Raw genomic sequence first — 24,527 nt, forward strand, 5'->3', positions numbered from 1 at the left:
ATTTGACATCAGGGTTGGATCAAAAACAGATATCAAAAGTTACCGTTTTCACCCTCGTAAGATTTGAAGTCATGGGTTAGAGACGAGGCGAGTCTAGAAATAGGAGGAAATTCAAGCTTTTAGCAGTACAACACATGCTATCTTCATTCTGGAAACGTGGCACTTTGAAATTCCTCCCAAGCTGATACTGTAGTACTATTTGAGTGTGCACAGGATCCACCTCCTTTAATTCCTTTATTCAGTATATTTTGCAAATAACAATTCATTACATCAATCTTGAAATCATAATTGCTGTATAAAAATCATAATATTTTGCAGATAAATTCATAACATCAATCTTGAATTTATACCATTTATACATTATGAGATTTTTCCTAGATATTATGAAAATGTTACATGATTTTCTAAGCAAATATTTTTTTTTTAAATTAATCAAATGTTATGAATATTTACTGATGAATCTATGAATTTTTAGACGAAAAAATGAACGGCTGTAGACAATTTAACTTAAAAAAGCAGATTCAAGCCATTCATTTTTTCTTCTAGAACTTAACTTTTGACATATCTATCGATATCCGGACAAATTTGATTTTTTGCATAGATACATTATTTTACATGCCCTACAAGATACACGATTTGGATTACCCAAAACAATACGCGAAAGGGGGCCACGGGGGTGCTGGCGGACAGAATTCCCTCTTTTCGCACCCCCCTTGACACACCCCTCCCCTCCGGGCCCCCCCACCGTTCCCCCCCCCCCCCCCCCCGTTTTATGTCCTTTTTTTTTTATACTTTTACTAGGTTTTTACTTTTAATTACTGTTTTATTTTTTTTACTTTTACTAGTTTTTTTTTTACTTTTAAAAGACTTTAATTTCTATTTTACTTTTTTTTTTTACTTTTACTAGTTTTTTTGTTTTACTTTTACTAATTTTTTGTTTTACTTTTAAAAGACTTCTGACTATAATTTTAATTAATAAATGAGTAGCCCATCTTTTAGCTTGGTTTGATGCATTGTCCCTCCATCATATTGGGAAGGGTGGTACAGGGTAATGAGGCTGCAAGAAAAGTTGCACAAAGTGATTGTTCCCAATACGGGCAATAACTATTTCAATGCGCTCTTGGATTGGAACTGGAGGGGATCTCAATGGCAAGTGAGTAAAAAAGATAAATAAAAATCCCTAAATAAAAAGATAATGAATAATTAATTAAATAACGTAAATTGATTAAGAAATTAAATAAAAAAGTAAATTATGTAAAAAAAAATAAGTGTTCCAATTTTCAATTCGTTTGAACCGGTGCGAAATCTTATTTTTCTTATCATTTCATCCTATATGGTCGTAATGAATTTTTGGCTCCAAGGCCTTTCAATGAGTACCCTAAGAGAGACACGAAACTAAATAAGGAGTCTTAGAGTGCTCGTTGAAAGGTCTTAGAGCCAAAAAATCATTATCACCATTGAAGATAAAATGATATTAAAAAAAAAAAACCAGATCTTTGCACCGATTCAACCGAATTGAAAATCGGAACACTTAAATAATATAGTATTAAATAAATAAAAGTGAAAAAAGATAAAAAGATTATTAAGTAAATAAAGGAGAAATAAAAAAAAATTAGGATTGGGGTATTTTCTGGGGGTATTTTTGGAAGAGACGGGGTGGGATCGGGGGTGTATGTATGGGGGGGGGTGCGAGAAGAGGTTTACTTTTCTTCTCCTTCTTTCTCTTCCTTCTCCCAAACGGACCCTTTGTTCAAAAATTGAAATTTGAACTTCAAATTCTAAATAGCAATCCGCCTTAATTACAATCGAGATTAGCACCATAATTGGGGACGTTTAAACTTAATTGATCGGATTACGGGTTGGAGAAGCTGATACGACGTGAGTATAAATATACATTTAAGTCGGAATAACATTCATTTCGTCGGTGGTGTTGAAAAAGCAAAATCCTAAAATTCCTCCTCGCACGGCGGCAGCCACCCCCACCGCAGCCTTATCTTGGGAAGGTATGGGTATGAGCATCATTTTCAAGGAACTACATGAATTTTGCTTGAAATGTATCGTATAGATATAGATATTGCTGATGTAGTTGGACTAATGGTTGAACCCTTGGGTGAAAAGTTGAGCTTTTGTATTTGTTCTTTTATCGGCAAATGTTAATATTGTTAGAATAGTTAGATGAGAAATTTTCTGACCGGTCCTATTTTGGTGATGAATAGCCCACTAGATCCTATCCAAAGAATTCATAGTCCAGTAGATCCTCTTTATTATTTTATTGACAAAAATACCCCTTGCAAAAAAAAACGATTTGAGAGAGACGATCGAAACACCACCACGCCGCGGCCGCCGCCACCACTCTGCCACCACCACCACTTCGTCGCCGCCACCACCACCACCACACCACCACCCCCACCGCCACCATCACCACCACACCGCCGCCGCCACCACTTCGCCGTCGCCGCCACAATTAACAGTGTTAATTTTTATCTAAATTAACAGTGTTAATTTTCGTCTAAATTCACATCCCAATTAATAGTGTTAATTCGGATTAATAGTGTTAATCCGCCACGATTAACAGTGTTAATATCCTTCGGCTCATACATCCTCCTACACCACCACCGCTGCCACCACGACAACCATCACCATGCCGCCACCACCACGTCGCCACCGCCGCCGCCACCACAATTAACAGTGTTAATCTTTGTCTAAATTAACAGTCTTAATTTTTAGGTAAATTCACACCCCAATTAACAGTGTTAATATCCTTCGGCTCATACATCCTCCTACACCACCACCACCACCACCGCCAGCACGCCGCCGTCACCACCGCCGCCAGCACGCCGCCGCCGCCGCCACAATTAACAATGTTAATCTTTGTCTAAATTAACAGTGTTAATTTCCATGTAAATTCACACCCCAATTAACAGTGTTTAATATCCTTCGACCCAGTGTTTATATCCTTCGGCTCATACATTCTGCTACACCGCCGCCGCCACCGCCACCACGACGACCACCACCACCACCATCACCACAATTAACAGTGTTAATTTTTGTCTAAATTAACAGGATTAATTTCCATGCAAATTCACACCCCAATTAACAGTGTTAATACCATTCGACCCATACATCCTCCTACACTACCACTGTTGCCACCATAATAAACGGTGTTAATTTTTATTTAAATTCACACTACAATTAACAATTAACATTGTTAAATGATAAAAGTGTAAAATTACAGTTAACAATGTTAAATTCTTTCGAAATTTACAATTAACACTATGAATCTATTTACAATTAACATTGTGAATCTGAAGCTAATTCATGGAATAATAAAAGAAAAGATGAAAAAAGACAATATGTATTTATAGCGACAATAATCCGGAGAGTCGTGGCCTTGTCATCACCTCATACTGAGTTTCCTAGCGAGAGATATGTCCGTTTAAGCGATGACGGCGCAGAAAAACGGGATGAACTCGATCAGTTTTGGAGATGAGAGGAGATGCTTTAAATACATGTGTGGAGAACTCGATCTGCTTTGAAGAATGAAGATGCAGATGAGGAACGTGGATTTTACCGAGGAAAGTGACGGTGAGGATGAATCCGGATCCGACGTAGTCGGCGGCGAGAGCGAGAGAAGCGGCGGTCTATGGATCCCATCTCAACTGTGTTCTGAAATTGGTGGATCGAAGATATCTCAATGGGTCTCCGTTACTCCGTCTCCTACGTCGTCTTCAAGTGCCTCGTGCTCCGGCAAGCACAGTGGTCTTGGCATCCGCATCAGCTTCGTCCACTCCGCTCACATCATCTTTCTCTGTGTATAGGTTCAGTGGTGGCGGCACTGGCGGCGATGGTGGAGAGATGGGCGGCGGTGGAGAGATGGGCGGTTGTGGTGGCATTGGAGGGTTAGGTGGCGGAGGAGAGCCATGGGAGGGTGTGGTGACTGCGACTGAGGAGAGAGGGGAGAGATTTCAGATTTGAAACCCTAAAAATGACATGGGGCATTCATTTGTTTTTAAACGGGAGTAAAAATGTAAAATACACTCCACAGGACCTATAAGGAATTGCACTGTAATACCCATAGTCTTTAATTATGTTTTAAGTTAATTATGTGATGTGTTTTAGGCTTAATATGTGAGTAATTGGGCTTAATTTGCTAGCTAAATGAAATTGGAGCATAAGTTGGCATATGGCACATACACACACAATAATTTTTCCTAGCCTAGCAAGACAAAACAAGTCCTCTACGTCCTTTTTCTTTGTTCTTATCAAAACATAAAGAGAGAGAGAGAGAAAAAAAAAAGAATCGGTGGAAAAAGAGAAGAAGAAGAGGAAGGGAAAAATTAGGGGAAACCTTATTTGGCTTGAAATTGAAGATTTAATTTGGTAATTCTTACATCTCCTACTTGATTCCATGATTTGTATGTTAAATTTCACATCATATGGGTTGAATTCATACTCTAGATGATTGGAACAAGATGAATTTGACTTTGGATTAGAACTCTACTTGTTTCTTGGAATTGGATGTTTAAAACTTGTTTTGATGCATGAAATTGATGTACTTGGAGTAGCTCTTCAATATCTATGAGGTTGAGCATGATTAGTGAGGTTTTGATGTGAGTTAGAAGTAGTTTGGATGGGTTTAAGAGTCGAAAATCGCAGGAAGAACAATGGGTAATTTTCTGGAAAACTGCAGAATTGAGAAATTTGGTATCTGTCCTGATTTTGTGGATTTTTTTTGAGGCAGTTCCTAGACTCCAAAAATTATGAGATTTTTATAGAGAGTTCCTCTATGAGTCCTTTATCTATGGTAAAAATTTCGGGATCAGATTTGAAGTATTGAATTCTGTAAAAATTCGTGACCATGTAGAGCGCAGTTTTTGGACTGTGCTGACTGCACAGACACGTGTTAGGGAAACGGCCATAATTTTGAGCTCGGGCGATGAAATTGCGATCCGATTTCTGATTTTGAACCTAGACTCGTAGACTTAAAAAAATGCATGAAGATCATGTCTTAGTTATTCTTATACAAAGTCAGTTTTTGCGTTAAAGTTTATGGAACTGCAGTTTCTGAGGTTATTTTCTTGGGCTAGCTATCTAACTTCACATGTCTACCTTAGGACCTTAAAAATAGGCTTGTTTAGCATCATCTAATCATGTTTTTATTGTCTAATTGTTTTAGGAAGCTCGGGTGGTTCGTAGAGCCGAGGTGAGTGATTTAATACCTAAACACATGGTTTTGAACTTGTTTTCCCTATCGAGCTTAATTGAACATGTTTTATAAATTATGTACTCCATGGATAACAATAAAAGGTGGACCTATTTGTGAAATATTTGCAAATCTATTTAATGGCATTCCCAACGTCCGGTCTTGTTAGGGGACGGTTTAATGGCTAGCAAGGGTGTTTAAGGTTGGTGTGTGTTTTGAGATAATGCATAAACGTCTGGCTTATCCACTACCGGGGACGCCCGGTAGCTTTTGAATTTTGAATAGCGGAATGTGCATTATATTTGGCTTACGGTTTCGAGCTCTTTGTTTTGAAATATTATCTAATTATTTTTCATTGTCCATGGAAGGCATGTGAGTTATGTATTAATCATTCACACGAGCTTTGGCTTATGGATTTTCTTTTCCACCTTTCAGGAAGTGATGAGTAGGGTGGCATGGTGTTTTCTTTTTGGACGTGTTGTATTTTTTTTGGAAACTTGTAGGAAGGAAGTTATACTTGTAGACACTTAGCTTTGTATATGGTTTGCTAGCTTTTGAGTTTGTAAGTAAGCTCAGCTCTGAGAGGTTTATCTTCTGGTTTGTAAAACCTAAGTAAGACTTTGGTTCGTTATCAATAAAAGTCGTCTTTTGCTTCTGCTGTTATGTTTAGCCTCTTTTGATTATCGCTTGCTTAGATGATATTTGATTTGTGATTTGGCCTTAGTGAGAAATCACTGGCATTTGTCATGATTAAGACCTCATGGGGCGGGTCAGGGTCGTGACATGCACTCTATAAGAAAAGGATATAGTGGGCTACAGAATTGAAAAATAGGACAGGCCCAGAATTTCTCCTAGTTAGATTAGATCTTGGGGTTCAGACATAGCTCCCATCCACTCTCAAACAGTCCAGTTGAGTTCAATTTTTGGCCTTTGTGGGCCCACTTGGTTAAACGAGTCTAACATCAGTTGTTTGTTCAAACTTGGTTTGATAAGATTTGAAAAGATAACGAGGTTTTTAAAAAGTATTTTGGAGCTTGGCTTGTTTATGAGATGAGAGGATCCCAAACGGGATTTAATAAACCAATCTCAAGTAGTTTGAATTTTTTAGGCTCTGTTTGGAACATATGGAAAAGAAAAGAAAGGAAAGGAAAGGAAAATAAAAAGAGAGGAAAATAGAAGGAAAAAATTACTATTCACTGAATTTAAATTTTTTATTTTCTTCTCTCTCTCCCAATCAAACAATATTTTCCTTTCTTTTCCATAAGTTCCAAACAGAGCCTTATGATCATAGGTCAAATGCACAAAGCAGTAGTTTATTGGAGCTTGGTTGGAAAGCTTTTTTTTTATTTTATTTTTTTTATCAGTAGCTGGTTGGAATGCATAACAAGTTTCAAAGAATTTTAAAAGTTTGGTTTGTTTATGTAACCAACCAATCTCAAACGAGCTTTTCACGAGCAGCCAACAAGAGTTCAAACTCGAGTGGTTTGATTCGTTTATGAGCCCTAATTAGAAGCTTGCTTACTATAGCACTTGTTGAGAAAGTTAGCTCTAGCTTGATCAGACACCGATGGGTCGACTCCGTGGCACAAATAATTCTAGAGCTTACACCATTCTTGTTCTTGGAAAATGTTACCTTTTCACCTAGTTGAACATTCAAGCTAATTTTCTTTTGGAAAGCATAAATTTCCTTGTGAGGGTGAGGGCTACGATAGGAACGGCTCCGATCATCGTAGTGTTCCTGAATGCACCCACAACGGCCCAAAATTGGACGGAATGGAGACTAGACGGAAGCTGAGTTATTTTGGGTTCTAGCTCAACAAGATGTTCTTAGCACTTAGTGAATGTCTTTTTCTCCTTAATTACATGCTCTTGATTTGATCAATGAAACTAACTCTTTCGTAGTGTTGTCACTAATATGTAAATTTGGATGTACGTGTTTATTGTGCAAATTACAAGCTCTGGTTGCAGAATGAATGTTTATTGATTAAATTTTTTGTTTCAATATCTTCCTGATCCTTGTAGATGAGCTAGAGATACTCTAATATTCCATCTATCTTCTAGCTTTTACTTTTTGATGTCCAAACTCCAAGAAAAGAGACTGGCCATTTCAAAAAAGTCAAGGTGAAAATGGATAGTATTACTCTTCTAACCTTTCTTTTTTAATTAGTAATTATCAACTCAAAAGTGCAATCATGGTGAAAGGTATTATGAGAGATTTTTTTTCTCAATGTAATCATGGTGTTTCCTTAATACGTTAGATTTCTCAAAGCACACTAAGATTTACGGTGAGAGTAGTGTGTTCTCAAAGTCTCTGATATGTTTTCCTTTCTCTATTGTTAAGCCCCAATGATTGAGGACTATATGAGTTCTGTTATTGTGTTGTTAAGCCTATGTTGTTTTCCCCATGTAAGATGGGAGGTCTTCGATGTCCTTCACCTAGTGTCTTGTGTATTCCTCTCTTTAATGCTGCACTGCTGCATTTCCATATGAGGCGGGCCTCACCTCATTGTTGTGTTATTACGAAAATTCTCCGGGCTTCTATGTCTGTAAAGTTGATTTGTATATTCTTTTGGTTAACTAGAACAAACTTGGGCTCAGAGTGTTGGGAAAATTTCGGCATAACATATAATTTCAGAGAACAATTTCATTAATATTGTAACGATTACATAATCGAAACAAAAATACAAATGCAGAGCAGAGCAGAATAAAACAGTCGATATACAAACTGAATTTCCAGAAAAAATCAAATCTAGTTCTGTGTGATACCACAATCTCCTTAAGAAAGATTCGCCGCCTACCGTCGGTATTGTAGGTTCTTGTTCGGCGTCTTCCTCCCAGGGTTGGCTCGGCTAAACCACAAGCCGTCGGAACACCGCCGTCGACCGCCTTGGCGAACTGACTACCGCCTGCCTCTCTCTCTCAAGAACGAATTTCAGAGTGTGCTAGAATGTTGTGAGTTTGCTGGTTTCTCCAAAAACGTGAGCCTCCTTTTATAGGCAAAAGAGGTGACAATTGTAACTCCAGGATGATGAATGCAGCCATGAATTCTCCAATGAATTCTGCCAATCAAATCTGCCAATGAATAGGGAGGTTACGGGATTTGAATTCACAATCATGGGGGAGTTTCGGGGATTACAAAATCCACACATCAATACATCTATTGATTGTGGTACGTCCAGATACATCGAATCCGGCACATGCTCGGTTGCCTCGAGAGACCCTCCGGTAGCCCCGATTTCATTCATCTGAAATTCTATAAAATTTCCAACACAAAGTCCAAAAGACATAAGCTTTCTAAGAAGCAGAATGTCATGCAAGGTGAAGATAGAATCAGCAACTTACCAGGCAACCTTATTAGCCGAATCCTATCTTCTCTTCCAACAAAAAGTGCAGTTGCGACAAGCGTCTTATCAAAGAGGTGGAAGCAATTCTGGACACTAGTCGCCAATCTGGAATTTGATTGCCGGAAGGTATGCTTCCTTAATTCTCCATACTTCCACTTTCAGTTTGTCCAGTCAAAATACTTGTGTTATTCTCGATATTTAACCAAGTGGAATGTTACGGTATGAAGCATGTTCAAGAGATGGATTCTGAGCTGCCAGTGTTTCCTAATTTGACTTCCTTGGTACTTGGTGCGGGCTATGTTGGATGGGAATGGTTGTCACAATTCTTGGAGAAATCACCGTGTCTCGAGAGTCTTGTCTTCAAAGAGGTGTGTGGACTAGAGAAATTTCCTTTGTAAAACTTTCAATCTTATGGAACTTGCATTAACTCGTGCCCCACCTGATTTATAATCCAACAGGGGTATCAAAGTGAACACTATAGAGATGAATATTATGAAGAAGGAGACAGCGAGGGAGACGACAAGCCCTTGCTTTGCCATCCACCTGAGAATGTTCCTTCTTGTTTACGCTCGAACCTCAAGGTAATCAAGTTTGTGAACTTTCAAGGGGATGATGGGGAACTGAAAATGGTGGAGTATTTTCTGAAGAATGCTGAAGTTTTGGAGAAGTTGATGATACAAACTGATGGAACTGTTGACGAATGTTTTGACATGGGAGCAGCGGGGTTGGCGGTTGCAGAACAGCAGTTGGAGGTTACGACAAAACTTTTAATGTTACCAAGAAACTCAAAGACCTGTCAGATTGAGTTTGTTATTCGGCGTTATAACTTTTGTACCCGATCGTTCTACTTAGTAGGCCCCGTTATGTTTGGTTATGTACTAGTTTTTGATACCTACCCTTTCAAACTTGTTTTTTGGTGTTGGTAGCCATATACATTGCTGGTACCTTTTATGAGGGATGGACAGGAAGAAATAGGAATCCTGGTTTGATACTTGTTTTTTCAACCAACTTTTGCTTTATCTATACTTGGCTTTTCACTTGTTCATATTATATACTTGGCTAATAACAGCTTCCACACAACATACATTTTACAAAAGTGTGTTACTATTTTGCGGATATAGCTGCCGACGCTTGCAAGGGAGCGGTTTAGCAATTATGCGATGAATAAATTCAATCATTTGCATTGGAATCATGAAGTTCGAAGTTTTCAAGTTGGGCGGTCGATGTTCAAACACCCGGGAACACTAATTGTGAGCATCATAGCAGTCAGTCGTCTTCATATTTGACTTGTCTCAATAAACATGTTCAGGCAAAAAATAGAAAAATTACAAAATACCACGTTCACATGTTCAAGCCGCATGTAGGTCCATTAGCATCGATCCGTACTAGTACATTTATGAGCCCTACACGATTGCAAAGTCATTGAATACATACACAACAAAAACTAGTCCCCTAGCATACCTTATAAGCGAGAACCAATTTTTTCCTTCTGTATATCCTATAACATGATCGAGCAGAAAAAAGCTTACATCCAAAACGATTGTGATTGTATTTAGATTATAGATATAGATACTATTGACATTAGAGCATCCCCATTGTAATCAGCAAATGAGTATGGATAAGCAAATTTAACAATAATGCTCAAAAAATACCCAACATTGTAATAAGTAAAATTACAAGGTTTTTAGCAAATGACCAAATTTCACTCATTTCATAACCAAACTTAACAACTTTTACTAATAACCAAATTCAATAACTCAAAAACACCCCCATATTGGAATCGTCTCATCAAGACAAATAATTTGGTGTGGTCGGGTGCGTGATTGAAACTCATTTACGATTGGATAAATGTGCATTGTGGGCGTTTTTTTTTTTGTTAGGAATGTAAAAATAACTAATGTGGAGGTAGCGGTTATTAAATTTGATTATGGACTAAATGGATAATCAAATGCTGATGTAGTAAATTTTAGTTATTGGTTTTGATTATTACCATTGCAGATGCTCTTAGTTGCAAAATATCGAAATATAGAGAAAAGAGAAAAATGTTATGAATTTCTAAGCAAAGTTTTTCAATTTTTTATGCAAATGTAACGGATTGCTATAATGAAGTTATAAATTTCTACAAACAAAAAGTAATGAATTCAAGGCAGTTTAAAAAAGAAAACTAGAAGAAAATTTCACAAAAATTTCACTCTGCACAATACTTGAGTTCCCGATTTTCTTCCCTTTTTCTTCTCAAACCAAACAATACATAGAAGAGTGATTTTCTTTATTTTCCCTTCCTTTTATTTTCCATAATTTCCAAACCAAGCCTTTATTAGGCTCTGTTTTGGAACTTTTAAAAGAGAGAATTTTAGGAAGGAAAGTGTTGAGGAAAAGGTATATTTTCTCCCCTCTAATCCAAACAAAGGATTTTTATCCAAACGGACCCTTGTTTCAAAATTTGAATTTTAAACTTAATCGATCGGATTACGTATAGGAGAAGCTGATACGACGTGAGTATAAATAAATACACACAGTAAAGTTGGAATAACATTCATTTCGTCGATGGTGTTGAAAAAGCAAAACCCTAAAAGTCCTCTTCGCAAGCTGGCAGCCACCGCCGCACCGCAGCCGTATCATGGGAAGGTATGAGTATGATTTTCAAGGAACTAAATGGATATTGCTTCAAAGGTATCGTATATATACTACTGATGTAGTTGGACTAATGGTTGAGCCCTTGCAAAATATGGGTCAAAAGTGGAGAACCCATCCACTCTCAATCAGTCCAGTTTAGTTCAGTTTTTGGTCGTTGTGGGCCCACTTGGTTAAACAGCCCAACGGTTGATTGTTCGAACTTGGTTTGATAAGACTCGAAAAGATTATGAATTTTTAAAAAATTATTTTGGAGTTTGGCTTATTTATAATATGAACAGATCCCAAATGAGATTTAATCAACCAATCTCGAGTACCTTGAATTTTTTAAAGATGCACAAATCAGGATATTCGAGCTTGGTTGGAATTTTATATTTTTTATCTGCAACTGGTTGGAAAGCTTAACAAGTTTTAAAAAATATTAAAGTTTGGTTTGTTTAAAAAATTCGAACTGGAGCGGTTTGATTCATTTATAAGCCCTGATTAGAAGCTTGCTTACGATAGCACTTGCTTAGAAAGTTAGCTCTAGCTTGATCAGGAACTGATAGTTAGACGCCCTGGCACAAAGAATTCTAGAGCTTACACCATTCATTGTTCTTGGAAAATGTTACTTTTTCACCTAGCTAAACATTCCCGCTAATTAGTTTTGGAAAGCATAAATTTCCTTGTGAGGGCTACGATTGGAACGGCTCCGATCATAATTATGGTTCCAGAATGAGCCCACAACGGCCCAAAACTAGACGGAATGGGGACTAGACGGGAGCTGAGTTATTTTGGGTTCTAGCTTAACAAGATGTTCTTAGTACTTAGTGAATATCTTTTTCTCCTGAATTATGTGCTATTGATTTGATCAGTGAAATGAACTCTTTCCTAGTGTTGTCACTAATGTGTAAATTTTGATAAGTACCTGTTTATTGCGCATCTTACAAGTTCTGGCTGCCGAATGAATGTTTAATTATTAAATTTTTGGTTTCAATATCTTCCTTGTAGATGAACTAAGAGCATTTTAGATACTCTAATATTCCATCAATCTTTAGTCTAGCTTTTGCTTTTTGATGTCCAAACTCCAAAAAAAGACATTTCAAAAAAGTCAAGGTGAAAATGGAATCTTCTAACCCTTTTTTTTAATCAGTAATTATCAACTCAACATGAATCAACTCAATAGTGCAATCATGGTGAAAGGTATTATGGGAGATTTTTTTGACAAAGTGTAATCATGGTGTTTCCTTACACTAAGATTAAAGGTGGGAGTAGTGTGTTCTCAAAATCTCTGATATGTTTTCCTTTCTCTATTCTTAAGCCCATGTTGTTTTCCACATATAAGATGGGAGGTCTTCGATGTCCTTAGCCTTGTGCCTTGTGTATTCCTCTCTTTAATGCTGTACTGCTGCATTTCCACACGCGGCGGGCCTCACCTCATTTATGTGTTTATTACGAAAATTCTCCGGGCTTTTGTGTCTGTAAAGTTGATTTGTATATTCTTTTGGTTAACTAGAACAAACTTGGGCTCAAAGTCCAAAAGGCATAAGCTTTCTAAGAAGCAGAATGTCATGCAAGGTGAAGATAGAATCAGCAACTTACCAAGCAACGTTATCGGCCGAATCCTCTCTTTTGTTCCCACAAAAAATGCAGTTGCGACAAGCGTCTTATCAACCAGGTGGAAGCAATACTGGACACTAGTCACCAGTCTGGAATTTGATTGCCCGGAGGTATGCTTCCTTAGTATTCCGTACTTCCACTTTAACAGTTTGTCCAGTCAAAATACTTGTGTTATTCTCGATATTTGACCAAGTGGAATGTTCCGGTATGATTCGTATGAAGGATGTTCAAGAGATTGATTCTGAGCTGCCAATCTTTCCTAATTTGACTTCCTTGGTACTTGGTGCGGGCTATGTTGGATGGGAATGGTTGTCACAATTCTTGGAGAAATCACCTTGCCTAGAAAGTCTTGTTTTCAAAGAGGTGTGTGGACTTGAGGGATTTCCTTTTGTAAAACTTCTAATATTATGAAACTTGCATTAACTCGTGCCCTACCTGATTTATAATCTAACAGGGGTATCAAATTCAACACGATGGAGATGAATATGATGAAGAAGGCGACAACGAGGGAGAAGATGACAGCGAGGGAGAAGATGACAGCAAGGGAAGCGAGGGAGAAGACACCAACGAGGGAGAGGACAAGCCCTTGCTTTGCCATCCACCTCAGAATGTTCCTTCTTGTTTACGCTTGAACCTCAAGGTAATTAAGTTTGAAAAATTTCAAGGGGATGGTGGGCTACTGAAAATGGTGGAGTATTTTCTAAAGAACGCTGAAGTTTTGGAGAAGTTGATAATACAAACTGATGGTACTGTTGACGAATGTTTTGATATGGGAGGAGCGGGGTTGGCAGTTGCAAAACAGCAGTTGGAGATCACGACAAAACTTTTAATGTTGCCAAGAGGTTCGAAGGCTTGTCAGATTGAGTTTGTTATTCTGCGTTATGACTTTGATACCAGATCGTTCTATTGAGTAGGCCCGTTGTGTTTGGTTATGTACCTACCCGTTTGAACTTGTTTTTTGGTGTTGGTAGTCAAATAGTACTACATTGCTGGTACTGTATATGTTTGGCTTTTTGACGTGTTTCTTTTATGAGGTATGGACATGAAGAAATAGGAATCCTGGTGTGATACTTGTTTTTTCAACCAAGTTTAATGCAATCTATCCTTTGGCATTTCACTTATGCTCTGTTTGGAACTGTGGAAAGTGAGCGAAGGGGAAGAGAAAATATTATGAAGGAAAATGGGAGGATAAGAAGGGGGAAATTTACTATTCCTAGAACTCTATTTTGCCATTTTCTCTTCTCTTTTCTCTCAAACCGAACAAGGGAAGGGGAAAATTTTGAACTTCCCTTTTTTTCCCCTTCTTTTTCACATGTTCCAAACAAAGCATAGTCTCTTGGGCAAGAAGAGCTTTGGCACAACATACCTTTTAAACAAATGTTGCCTACTTTGCACATATAGCTAACAAGGCTAGCGAGCGGTTTTATGCGATGAATAAATTCGTCAGTCATTTGAATTTGAAAGTCCAAGCATCATGAAGTTCAAAGTTTTTCAAGTTGGTGTGTTCGATGTTGAAACACGTGCGAACACCAATTATGAGCATCGTAGCAGTCGTATTTTGTACAGTTCACTTGTCTCAACGAGCATGTTCATGTCAAAAATGAAAAAAAAAATGACAAAATAACGTGTTTGCATGATCAAGCCACTTGCAGGTCCATTAACATCGATCCATCCTTACTAGAGTAGTACATTTATGAGTAGCACACGATTGCAAAATGCAAAGTCGTTGAATACATACACAACAAATACTGATCCCAGACGTACCTTATAAGCGAGAACTAGCTTTTTCCTTTTGTATATCCCAACATCAGAGAACAGAAAAAAGCTACTTGCATACAAAACTATTTGTGATTGCATTTAGATTAGAACTAATATTAGATGCAAAATATCAAAATATATAGAAAAGAGATTATAATGGGAGGAAAAAAAAAACAGCAATACCTAAATTTTACTTACTAGTACTATTGCATAACATCGATCTTGAATTCATAACATTTTCGCATTATGAGTTTACAGCAAGTAAAATGTTAGTGGTAGGAGTATGAATTTTTAAGAAATTTTTTTATCTAAATGTTCCGGATTGCTATAATGAAGTTATAAATACTATAAATTTCTATAAACAAAAAGTAATGAATTCAAGGCAGTTTAAAAATTACTCTGTTTGGAACTTATGGAAAAGAAAAGAAAAGAAAGGAAAATTAAAAAATTTGCCCTTTCATTGTTTGGTTGGGAGAGAAGGAGAGAAGAAAATAAAAATTTTAAGTTCGATGAATAGTAACTTTTCCCTTTCATTTTCCTCTCATTTTCCTCCCTTTTTCCTTTCCTTTCCTTTCCTTTCTTTTCCATATGTTCCAAACAGAGCCTAAAAGTGGTTTTGTTCTAGTACTCCGTATTTCCTCTAAATTTATTTTTCCCTCCCTTTCCTTTTCCCCCCAAGGTCCAAACAAAGCCTTAGTTCTAAAAAAAAGGAACTGCTTTTTGATAACAGTGGTGATTAGCGCGATAATTAAGGACATTTGAACTTAATCAGATTAAGGAGAACCATAAAAAGTAAAACTCGAGAAACCCTTGCATTTCTTTCTTCCTTTCAAGTGTTGGAAAGGGAAAACCCTACTCCCTCGTCTCCTCGCATTATCTCTGACCGAACCGCCACCGGCTGATGGACCGCCACCCACCGCCGTACCGCGGCCTTCTCGCGAGAAGGTACGAGTATCATGTTTTCAGGAACTATACTGCGCCCTTTACTTCGGATACTGCTCCAAATGTATGTATAATGTTGATCTAGTTTCATCAACTGTTAAGCCCTGGATGGAGTGAGCTACTATCCACTCTCAGCACTAGTTTCATCACGGGATGGTAGTTTTGGGGCCTTGTGGGCCCACTTGAACCCACAACGAGGATTAAAGCTAGGGCTCGTCAGCGAGCCGAACGGTTGATTGTTTCAAATTGATTTGAAAACTTAATGAGCTTTATGAATATGTTTGAGACAAACGGAGCTTTAATGAGTTGATCACCAACCGATCTTGATTAGCTTTTTAGTGGTCATAAGTCCAGCGCGCCAAAAAGTTGTTCAAAATTGGTTTGAAACATAAACAAACTGATCTCAAACGAGATTTTTAAGACGAACACAAGCTCGAACTCGAGTGGTTGGATTCGTTTATCCGCCCTAAATAGAACCTTGTTTACGATAGCCCTTGCTGAGAAAGTTAGCTCTAGCTTGATCAGACACAGATGGACCGCCACCCATCTATGGCACAAGTAATTTTAGGGTTTAAACTCTGCATTTTTCTTCTACAAATGTTACTTTTTCACATCGCTACCGGTATCCAATCAAAGTAAATTTCTCAATTAGGGGCTATGATATGAATGGTTTGGTCATTGTTATGGCTCCCGGATGAGCCCAAAAAGGCTCAAAACTGGATGAAATTAGACAGATGGAGACTGGATGGGAGCTGAGTTGTCTTGGGTTCTAGCTCAATGAATTATAATCCATTGATGTGATCAATGAAATGAACTCTTTCATAGCGATCTGTCACTCCTGAACAACTTAAAGGTAAGAGATTGACCTAGAAAATTTATTTTTTTGCTGGTAAAAAGCTTTAGACCCAGGAATATATTATTGACGCATTTGAGTGCCTCTGTTGGAACGCTAGCATAAAATCATGTATTTGTAAGCAGCCGCCTCCAATGTTCTATTCATTCCATGCCTCTACCATGTTGTCGTTAATATGTACATTTGTATTTAACTGTTTATTGCCCAACTTCCAAGCTCTGGCTGCTGTTGATTGCTTACCTATCAAATTGTTCTCAGATCCTTGTAGATGAGCTAGAGCATATAGATACTCCCTCCGTCCGTCAATCTTAGTCTAATTCTTTATATTTTGCTGCCCAAAAAGGAACGCCAATTTTGAAAAAGTCATTGTGAAAGTGGATAATATTACTCTTCTAACCCTTTTTTTTTATTAGTAACTAACAACTCAACTTCAAGGGGTAGTGTATACTCAAAATCTCTGTTACGTTTTCCTTTCTCTACGGTTAAGCCTGTGTTGTTTGCCCTGTAAATGAGAGAGAGAGAGAGAGAGAGAGAGAGAGAGAGAGAGAGAGAGGTTAGTGTTTTGTGTTGTGAAACCTTCGCTTGGTGTCTTGTATAGTACCTCTCTTTAGTGCTGCGCTGCTTTATTTTCCCACGAGGTGGGTGCCACCTGATTGATTGATTTATTTTGCAAAATTTCCCCAATTTTTTGTTGATAAACTTGATTGGTATATTCTTTTGGTTAACCAGGGAACCCATGGGTTCAAAGGCGAAAAGACATAAGCTTTCTAAGGAGCGGAATGCCATGCAATGTGAAGATAGAATCAGCAACTTACCAAACAACCTTGTTGGCCAAATCCTCTCTCGTCTTCCAACAAAAATGGCAGTTGCGACTAGCGTCTTATCAGCCAGATGGAAGCAATTCTGGACACTAGTCACCAGTCTGGATTTTGATGATAAGTTAATGCTTCAGCGTCGAACAAGTAACAAAGCTGCACTCCAAATGAGTTTTGCAAGTTTCATAGACGGAGTGCTAGATAGAGTCTCGTTTTTGGATAAGTTCCGTCTCAAATGCTGCCAAAGTTATGATGTTTCACATGTAAATGCATGGGTTGCTACTCTCATAAAATACCGTATCGAAGAACTTGATCTCTCTATTCCAGTGAATCACTCTACTAATCATGTGCTGCCTTGGGGCCTTTTTTCTTGTAGAACACTGGTGGTATTGAAATTGGGTACTAAGTTTATGCTTAATGTACCAGCTTCGGTTTGCCTACCGAGTCTCAAAATTCTCCATCTTGATAGTGTCCAATTTTCAGATGATGTCTCAATCAAGAGGCTCCTCCTTGGTTGTCCTGTGCTTGATGAACTGAGTATGAATGAATGCGTTGGAAAAGATGTACGTGTTATTCACATTTCTGCACCAGTGCTCACAAAGTTGATATATCATAACGAAAAGGAAAAATATTCTTTGCACAATGACTTTTTGGAAACTGCTGATGTTTCTGAGCACAAGATTGTGATTGATACCCCAGCTCTTCTACACCTGGAGCTGATTGATGATGCAGCAGAGGTTTATTTGGGAAAGAACCTAAGTCATATCATTAAAGCTGATATTAGTATTGCAGTGTTATACAATGAAACTCATTCTAAATGTATAACTGATCTTCTCATGGGAATATCTGAAGTCCAATCTCTACACTTGTATAATGATTGCCGAGAGGTATGCTTTTCTTAATTCCCCATACATCCTCTTTTACAGTTGGTCCTGTTGGACTTCTCATGTTATTTTTGGATGTTTGACCAAGTGGAATTTTATTATACAAAGGCTGTTCACAAGATTGATTCTGAGCTGCCAATTTTTCATAATTTGACTTCCTTGGTACTTGGTGTGGGTTATGTTGGATGGGAATTGTTGTCACAATTGCTGGTGAAATCGCCATGTCTGGAAAGTCTTGTTTTTGAAGAGGTATGTCGGCTGGAGAAATTTCCTTTGGAATTCAATTGCGTGGAACAATCATTAACTCACGACCTTCCTGATTTATTTACTGACAGGGGTATCATATTGAACATGATGAAGATGAATATGATGTGGAAGACGACAGTGAGGGAGATGATAAGCCCTTGCTCTGGCATGATTGGTATCCACCTCAGAATGTTCCTTCTTGTTTACCCTCGAACCTCAAGCTGGTTAAGTTTTTGAAATTTCGAGGGGGTGATGGGGATCTGAAAATGGTGGCGTATTTTCTGAAGAATGCTGAAGTTTTGGAGAAATTGATAATAGACTGCGAAAGTTATGGCGAAGAATTTGATGTTCCAGAAGACCAGTTGAAGATTACCGTAAAACTTTTAATGCTACCAAGGGCTTCAAGGACTTGTCAGATTGAATTTGTTACTCCTATTTTGCGTCATGATGAATCCGATTAATTAGGCCCATTGTCATCGGTTAAGTACTTCGTAGTTTTAATTCCTAGCAGTTTGAACTTGTGTTACAGTGTTGGTAGTCATATACATCGCTCAGATATGTCTGTTATTTGGTGTAAAAAATGCTGGAATCACCCACATTTGCACACACAAGAGCACAAACACACTCAGAAGGTGTGTGGAAGCTACTTGGTAAGGACTCATCGTGTTACGAAGGGGCTCATGGACTGTAAAATCTAGTGTATTAGTCATGAACATGTTGGATGGTTGGTGTACAAAATTTCTTGAACCACACTTGAGCAAACAAGTGCACAAACACACTCATCAGGTGTGCCGGGAAACTGTGTGCGGTTCTAGCACTATTGTTTCATGTACATCCTGTAGTCAGCCAGATTGTGAAAAAGGTTATGTAAGCATGGCATATATTGCGAGTGTGTTTGTGCACTTGTATCTTCTTAGATACCATGCATTAAGAAGATTATTAAGAAAAAGTTGAACAAAATGGGATAGACGGATATAAAGCTGGGCAAAAAGATACCATATTGGAGAAAGGAAGAAACAACCTTACTTTAGTATTTCACATAACATCGATCTTGAATTCAAAACATTTTTGCATTATGAGTTTTTGCCTTGGTGTTATGAAATACAGTAAGTAAAAATTTTCGAATTTCCGTACCTCAGGGAAAGTGACAAAAATGAATTAAGAAGAAAAATTGGAGGAATATGCAATAAAAATTTAAGTAGGCAGAATACTTTTATTTTGTTTCCAACATTGTGCACAATACTTGAATTGATTTTTTTGCCCCCCGGTTTTACCTCTTAACCAAACAATGGAAGTGTGACTTTTTATTTCTCCCTCCTTTTGCTTTTCCCCCCAGTTCCCAAACAAGGCCTTAGTTCAAAAAACAGGAACTGCTTTTTGATAGCCGTGGTGATTAGCACGATAATCAGATTTCCAAACAAGGACTTTTGAACTTATTAATCAGATTTCTTTCTTTCAAGTGTTGGAATCGTCTCTGAACAAACCGCCGCCGCCCGATGGACCGCCACCCACCGCCGTACCGCGGCCTTTTCGTGGGAAGGTATGAGTATCATGTTTTTCAGGAACTATATTGCGCCCTTTACTTCGGATACTGCTCCAAATGTATGTGTAATGCTGATCTAGTTTCATCGACAGTTCAGACCTAGGTGGACGGAGCTCCCATCCACTCTCAATCCGTCCAGATTAATCTAGTTTTGGGTCCTTGTGGCCCACTTGAAACCCACAACAACGATTTAAACTAGGGCTTGCAACAGTTGATTCACTTGATTGTTTCAAACTTTGTTTGAAAACTTAACGAACTTTTTAAATATGTTTGAGCTTGACTTGGTTATGAGACGAACTGATTTTTTATTTTTTTTTTGGGTAAATAGACGAACTGATTTTAAAGGAGTTTTAATAAAGTTGATCATGAACCGATCTGATTAGCTTTTTAATGGTCATAAGTCCAGCGCACCAAAAAGTTGTTCAAAATTGGTTTGAAACATAAACAAACCGATCTCAAACGACATTTTTAGGACAAACACAAGCTCGAACTTGAGTGGTTGGATTCGTTTATCCGCCCTAACTAGAACCTTGTTTACGATAGCACTTGTTGAGAAAGTTAGCTCCAGCTTGATCAGACACCGATGGACCGCCGCCCATCTATGGTACATGTAATTTTAGGGTTTAAACTCTGCATTTTTCTTCTACAAATGTTACTTTTTCACATCGCTACCGATATCCAATCGAGGTAAAAAAAAAATTGGTAAGGATAAATTTCTCAATTAGGGGCTATGATATGAACGGTATGGTCATTGTTATGGCTCCCGGATGAGCCCAAAAAGGCTCAAAACTGGACGAAATTGGACAGATGGAGACTGGACAGGAGCTGAGTTGTCTTGGGTTCTAGCTCACCATGAAGTTCTTAGTCGATGTCTTTTTTTTCCTGACCTGAATTATAATCCATTGATGTGATCAATGAAATGAACTCTTTCATAGCGATCTGTCACTCCTGAACAACTTAAGGTTAGAGATTGACCTAGAAAATTTATTTTTTGGCTGGTAAAAAGCTTTAGACCCAGGAATATATTATTGACGCGTTTGAGTACCTCTGTTGGAATGCTAGCATAAAATCATGTATTTGTAAGCAGCCGCCTCCAATGTTCTATTCATACCATGCCTCTACCATGCTGTCGTTAATATGCACATTTGTATTTAACTGTTTATTGCCCAACTTCCAAGCTCTGGCTGCTGTTGAATGCTTACCTATCAAATTGTTCTCAGATCCTTGTAGATGAGCTAGAGCATATAGATACTCCCTCCGTCCGTCAATCTTAGTCTAGTTCTTTACATTTACATTTTGCTGCCCAAAAAGGAATGCCCATTTTGAAAAAGTCATGGTGAAAGTGGATAAAATTACTCTTCTTCCCTTTTATTTTATTAGTAACTAACAACTCAACATCAATCAACTTAAAAGTGCAATGATGATCGAATTTCTTAGGGTTTTTTTTAAACATAATCATGGTGTCTCCTTACAAGTTAGATTTCTCAAAGCAGACTAACATTGACACAAGGGGTAGTGTGTACTAAAAATCTCTGTTATGTTTTCCTTTTGGGAGGTCTTGGGGGGAGGGAGAGAGAGAGAGGTTAGTGTTTTGAGTTGTGAAACCTTCGCTTGATGTCTTGTATATTACCTCTCTTTAGTGCTGTGCTGCTTTATTTTCCCATGAGGCGAGCGCCACCTGATTGATTTGTTTATTTTGCAAATTTTCCCCGATTTTTTGTTGAGAGAGAGAGAGAGTGGTTAGTGTTTTGTGTTGTGAAACCTTCGCTTGGTGTCTTGTATATTACCTCTCTTTAGTGCTGTGCTGCTTTATTTTCCCCGATTTTTTGTTGATAAACTTGATTTGTATATTCTTTTTGCTAACCAGAGAACCCTTGGTGCAATGTGAAGATAGAATCAGCAACTTACCAAGCAACCTTATTGGCCAAATCCTCTCTTCTCTTCCCACAAAAACGGCAGTTGCGACAAGCGTCTTATCAAAAAGATGGAAGCAATTCTGGACACTAGTCACCAGTCTAGATTTCGATGATAAGTTGATGCTTCATTGTCGAAAGAGTATCAGAGCTGCACTCCAAATGAGTTTTGCAAGTTTCGTAGACAGAGTGCTCGAGAGAGTCTCGTGTGTGGATAAGTTCCGTCTCAAATGCTGCCAAAGTTATGATGTTTCACATGCAAATGCATGGGTTGCTGCTCTCATAAAATATCGTATCAAAGAACTTGATCTCTCCATTCCAGTGAAGCACTCTACTGATCATGTGCTGCCTCGGCACCTTTTTTCTTGTAGAACACTGGTGGTATTGAAATTGGGTACCAAATTTATGCTCAATGTACCAGCTTCGGTTTGCCTACCCAGTCTGAAAATTCTCCATCTTGATAGTGTCAAATTTTCAGATGATGACTCAGTCAAGAGGCTCCTCGTTGGCTGCCCCATGCTTGATGAACTGGGCATGAATGAATGTGTTGGAAAAGATGTATGTGTTATTCACATTTGTGCACCTGTGCTCACAAAGTTGAGATATCGCAGAGAGAAGAAAAACTATTTATGGGGTACTGCTGAAGTTTCTGAGTACAAGATTGTGATTGATACCCCAGCTCTTCTATACCTGGAGCTGATTGATTATGTAGCAGATGTTTATCTAGTAAAGAACCTAAGGAATATCGTTAAAGCTTATATTAGAATTGCAGAGCAATACGATGAAACCAATTCTAAAGCTATAACTGATCTTCTCATGGGAATATCCGAAGTCCAATGTCTACACTTGTACAATGATTGCACTGAGGTATGCTTAATTCTCCGTACTCTCTCTTTTACAGTTCGTCCTGTTAAACTTTTCATGTTACTCTCGGATATTTGACCAAGTGGAATTTTGTTATGTGAAGGCTGTTCAAAAGATTGATTCTGAGCTGCCAATTTTTCATAATTTGACGTCCTTGGTACTTAGTGCGGGCTATGTTGGATGGGAATGGTTGTCACAATTGCTGGCGAAATCGCCGTGTCTAGAAAGTCTTGTTTTTGAAGAGGTGTGTCGGCTGGAGAAATTTCCTTTGGAAAACTTTCAATCGTATGGAACAATCATTAACTTGTGACCTTCCTGATTCATTTACTACCAGGGGTATCATATCGAATTCGATCGAGATGAATATGATGAAGAAGACGACAACAAGGGAGACGACAAGCGCTTGCACTGGAATCCACCTCAGAATGTTCCTTCTTGTTTGCTATTGAACCTCAAGGTAATTATGTTTGTGAACTTTCAAGGGGACAACGGAGATCTGAATATGGTGGAGTATTTTCTGAGGAACGCTGAAGTTCTGGAGAAGTTGATAATACAAACTAACGGTACTGTTGGCAAATGCTTTGACATGACTGCAGCGGCGTTTGCAGAACATCAGTTGGAGGTTACCATGAAACTTTTAATGTTACCAAGAGGCTCGAAGACTTGTCAGATTGAATTTGTTATTCTGCGTCACAACCTAGGTGGTAGCGTATCGCCCTGTTAAATAGGCCCGTTGCGTTTGGTTATGTACTAGTTTTTGATACCTACCCGTTTGGACTTATGTTTCAGGGTTGGGAGTAATATACAGTTGACTGTTAGAACTATAGCACTAAATTATTCTAATTATGAATTATAATTGCACTGAAATCAGAGAGCACAAATATAAGTAGAGATTAGAACATGCATGCAAGACAAATGGCAGAGTAATCTAAAAACAGAGGACACAAAGGAATGACTAGATAGTATTATGAAAGGTGTTAACGAAAGGCTGGCCTGTGAGAGAGCTGGGAGGCGTGATATTGCACGGTCTTAAAGCCAGTAGTCCTCTCCTACGTAAATGTGTTAACGGATTGCAGTGACTCCAAGATTCAACCCAATATGCTCACAGTTTTTCCTCTTCTAACGTTCACGTCTGCTAGAAGATTTGAACCAAGTGACGAACCGGAGTTAAATAGCCGTTGGGTTGAAAAAGCCACGTGTAAAATATGTGTAACTGATGCATTATATTCTGTAGCAAAAGAATGTTTATTCGGTAATCAATTCTTTATTATTTTCTCCATAACTGTTAAAAGGATTTTTAGCCCAATAAATGTATATATGACAGAATTTTGAAACTTTACAAAAAAATAATATGGTTTCAGCATTGACTTGTCTCAAAAATGACAAAATCACAACATACCGTGTTCACATGTTCAAGCCCCTTGTTGGTCTATTAGCATCAATCCTTACCAATAGAGTAGTGCTATTGGTACCGACGGTACCATAGGGAAAATGTACCGACGGCCACCGGACGGCCGTCTCCGGCCACCGGACGGCCGATCCGAGCCGTCCAAAAATTTTAAAAAATAAAACCGAGTGGGCCTACGCGGGAATCAATGGCATCCGAGGTGTGTAGAGTACTTGATCCGAGCACCCCTTTTTCGTGTATATACACGTATATACAAATATACACGAAAAATGGGTGCTCGGATCAAGTACCCTACACACCTCGGATGCCATTGATTCTCGCGTAGGCCCACTCGGTTTTATTTTTTAAAATTTTTGGACGGCTCGGATCGGCCGTCCGGTGGCCGGAGACGGCCGTCCGGCGGCCGTCGGTACATTTTCCCTATGGTACCCGTCGGTACCAATAGGATTTCTGTTACAATAACACATGAGGGGAAAGAAAAGAAAAAAAACTTTGGAAAAGTTGCCATTCGACATTGCATC

General features: G+C 38.4%; 3 protein-coding genes across 4 annotated transcripts; all 3 read left to right on the forward strand.

The window, feature by feature from the left end:
* The first annotated feature begins 1,848 nt into the window (after window positions 1–1,848).
* On the forward strand, window positions 1,849–13,711 carry LOC131323511 (FBD-associated F-box protein At5g22730-like). 2 transcript variants are annotated; one of them, XM_058355349.1, is made up of 4 exons: window positions 1,849–2,003; window positions 12,677–12,890; window positions 13,003–13,143; window positions 13,235–13,711. In XM_058355349.1, exons 2-4 carry the CDS (start codon window positions 12,732–12,734, stop codon window positions 13,688–13,690), a joined length of 756 nt encoding a protein of 251 aa, XP_058211332.1. In that variant the 5' UTR covers window positions 1,849–2,003; window positions 12,677–12,731; the 3' UTR covers window positions 13,691–13,711. The 2 variants fall into 2 exon arrangements, with proteins under 2 accessions (XP_058211332.1, XP_058211331.1); XM_058355348.1 differs by lacking the exon at window positions 1,849–2,003 and adding an exon at window positions 11,018–11,175.
* Window positions 8,480–18,845, forward strand: LOC131323940 (uncharacterized). The gene is made up of 13 exons (XM_058355775.1): window positions 8,480–8,673; window positions 8,775–8,915; window positions 9,006–9,469; window positions 12,482–12,562; window positions 12,677–12,890; window positions 13,003–13,143; window positions 13,235–13,648; window positions 13,752–13,814; window positions 15,373–15,483; window positions 15,566–15,636; window positions 17,063–18,035; window positions 18,141–18,281; window positions 18,368–18,845. Exons 1-13 carry the CDS (start codon window positions 8,515–8,517, stop codon window positions 18,737–18,739), a joined length of 3,345 nt encoding a protein of 1,114 aa, XP_058211758.1. The 5' UTR covers window positions 8,480–8,514; the 3' UTR covers window positions 18,740–18,845.
* Window positions 18,846–19,591: 746 nt separating this feature from the next.
* On the forward strand, window positions 19,592–23,465 carry LOC131323507 (F-box protein At4g09920-like). Its single transcript, XM_058355337.1, has 4 exons — window positions 19,592–19,818; window positions 21,689–22,601; window positions 22,702–22,842; window positions 22,933–23,465. The coding sequence occupies exons 1-4, from the start codon at window positions 19,775–19,777 to the stop codon at window positions 23,320–23,322; spliced, it is 1,488 nt and encodes a 495-aa protein (XP_058211320.1). The 5' UTR covers window positions 19,592–19,774; the 3' UTR covers window positions 23,323–23,465.
* Window positions 23,466–24,527: the final 1,062 nt, after the last annotated feature.

Source organism: Rhododendron vialii, chromosome 4a, assembly GCF_030253575.1.
Source record: "Rhododendron vialii isolate Sample 1 chromosome 4a, ASM3025357v1".
Classification (NCBI taxonomy): domain Eukaryota; kingdom Viridiplantae; phylum Streptophyta; class Magnoliopsida; order Ericales; family Ericaceae; genus Rhododendron; species Rhododendron vialii.

Excerpts from the sequence above, each read along its gene's own strand:
- LOC131323511 (XM_058355348.1), top strand. Across the intron at positions 12,891-13,002 it reads TGGAATTTGATTGCCCGGAG|GATGTTCAAGAGATTGATTC; the intron begins GTATGCTTCCTT and ends ATTCGTATGAAG. Across the intron at positions 13,144-13,234 it reads AAAGTCTTGTTTTCAAAGAG|GGGTATCAAATTCAACACGA; the intron begins GTGTGTGGACTT and ends ATAATCTAACAG.
- LOC131323940 (XM_058355775.1), top strand. The coding sequence starts at position 8,515 with ATGCAAGGTGAAGATAGAATCAGCAACTTACCAGGCAACCTTATTAGC. Across the intron at positions 12,891-13,002 it reads TGGAATTTGATTGCCCGGAG|GATGTTCAAGAGATTGATTC; the intron begins GTATGCTTCCTT and ends ATTCGTATGAAG. Across the intron at positions 15,637-17,062 it reads ACTAGTTTCATCACGGGATG|GGAACCCATGGGTTCAAAGG; the intron begins GTAGTTTTGGGG and ends TTGGTTAACCAG.
- LOC131323507 (XM_058355337.1), top strand. The coding sequence starts at position 19,775 with ATGGACCGCCACCCACCGCCGTACCGCGGCCTTTTCGTGGGAAG. Across the intron at positions 22,602-22,701 it reads TGTACAATGATTGCACTGAG|GCTGTTCAAAAGATTGATTC; the intron begins GTATGCTTAATT and ends TGTTATGTGAAG. Across the intron at positions 22,843-22,932 it reads AAAGTCTTGTTTTTGAAGAG|GGGTATCATATCGAATTCGA; the intron begins GTGTGTCGGCTG and ends ATTTACTACCAG.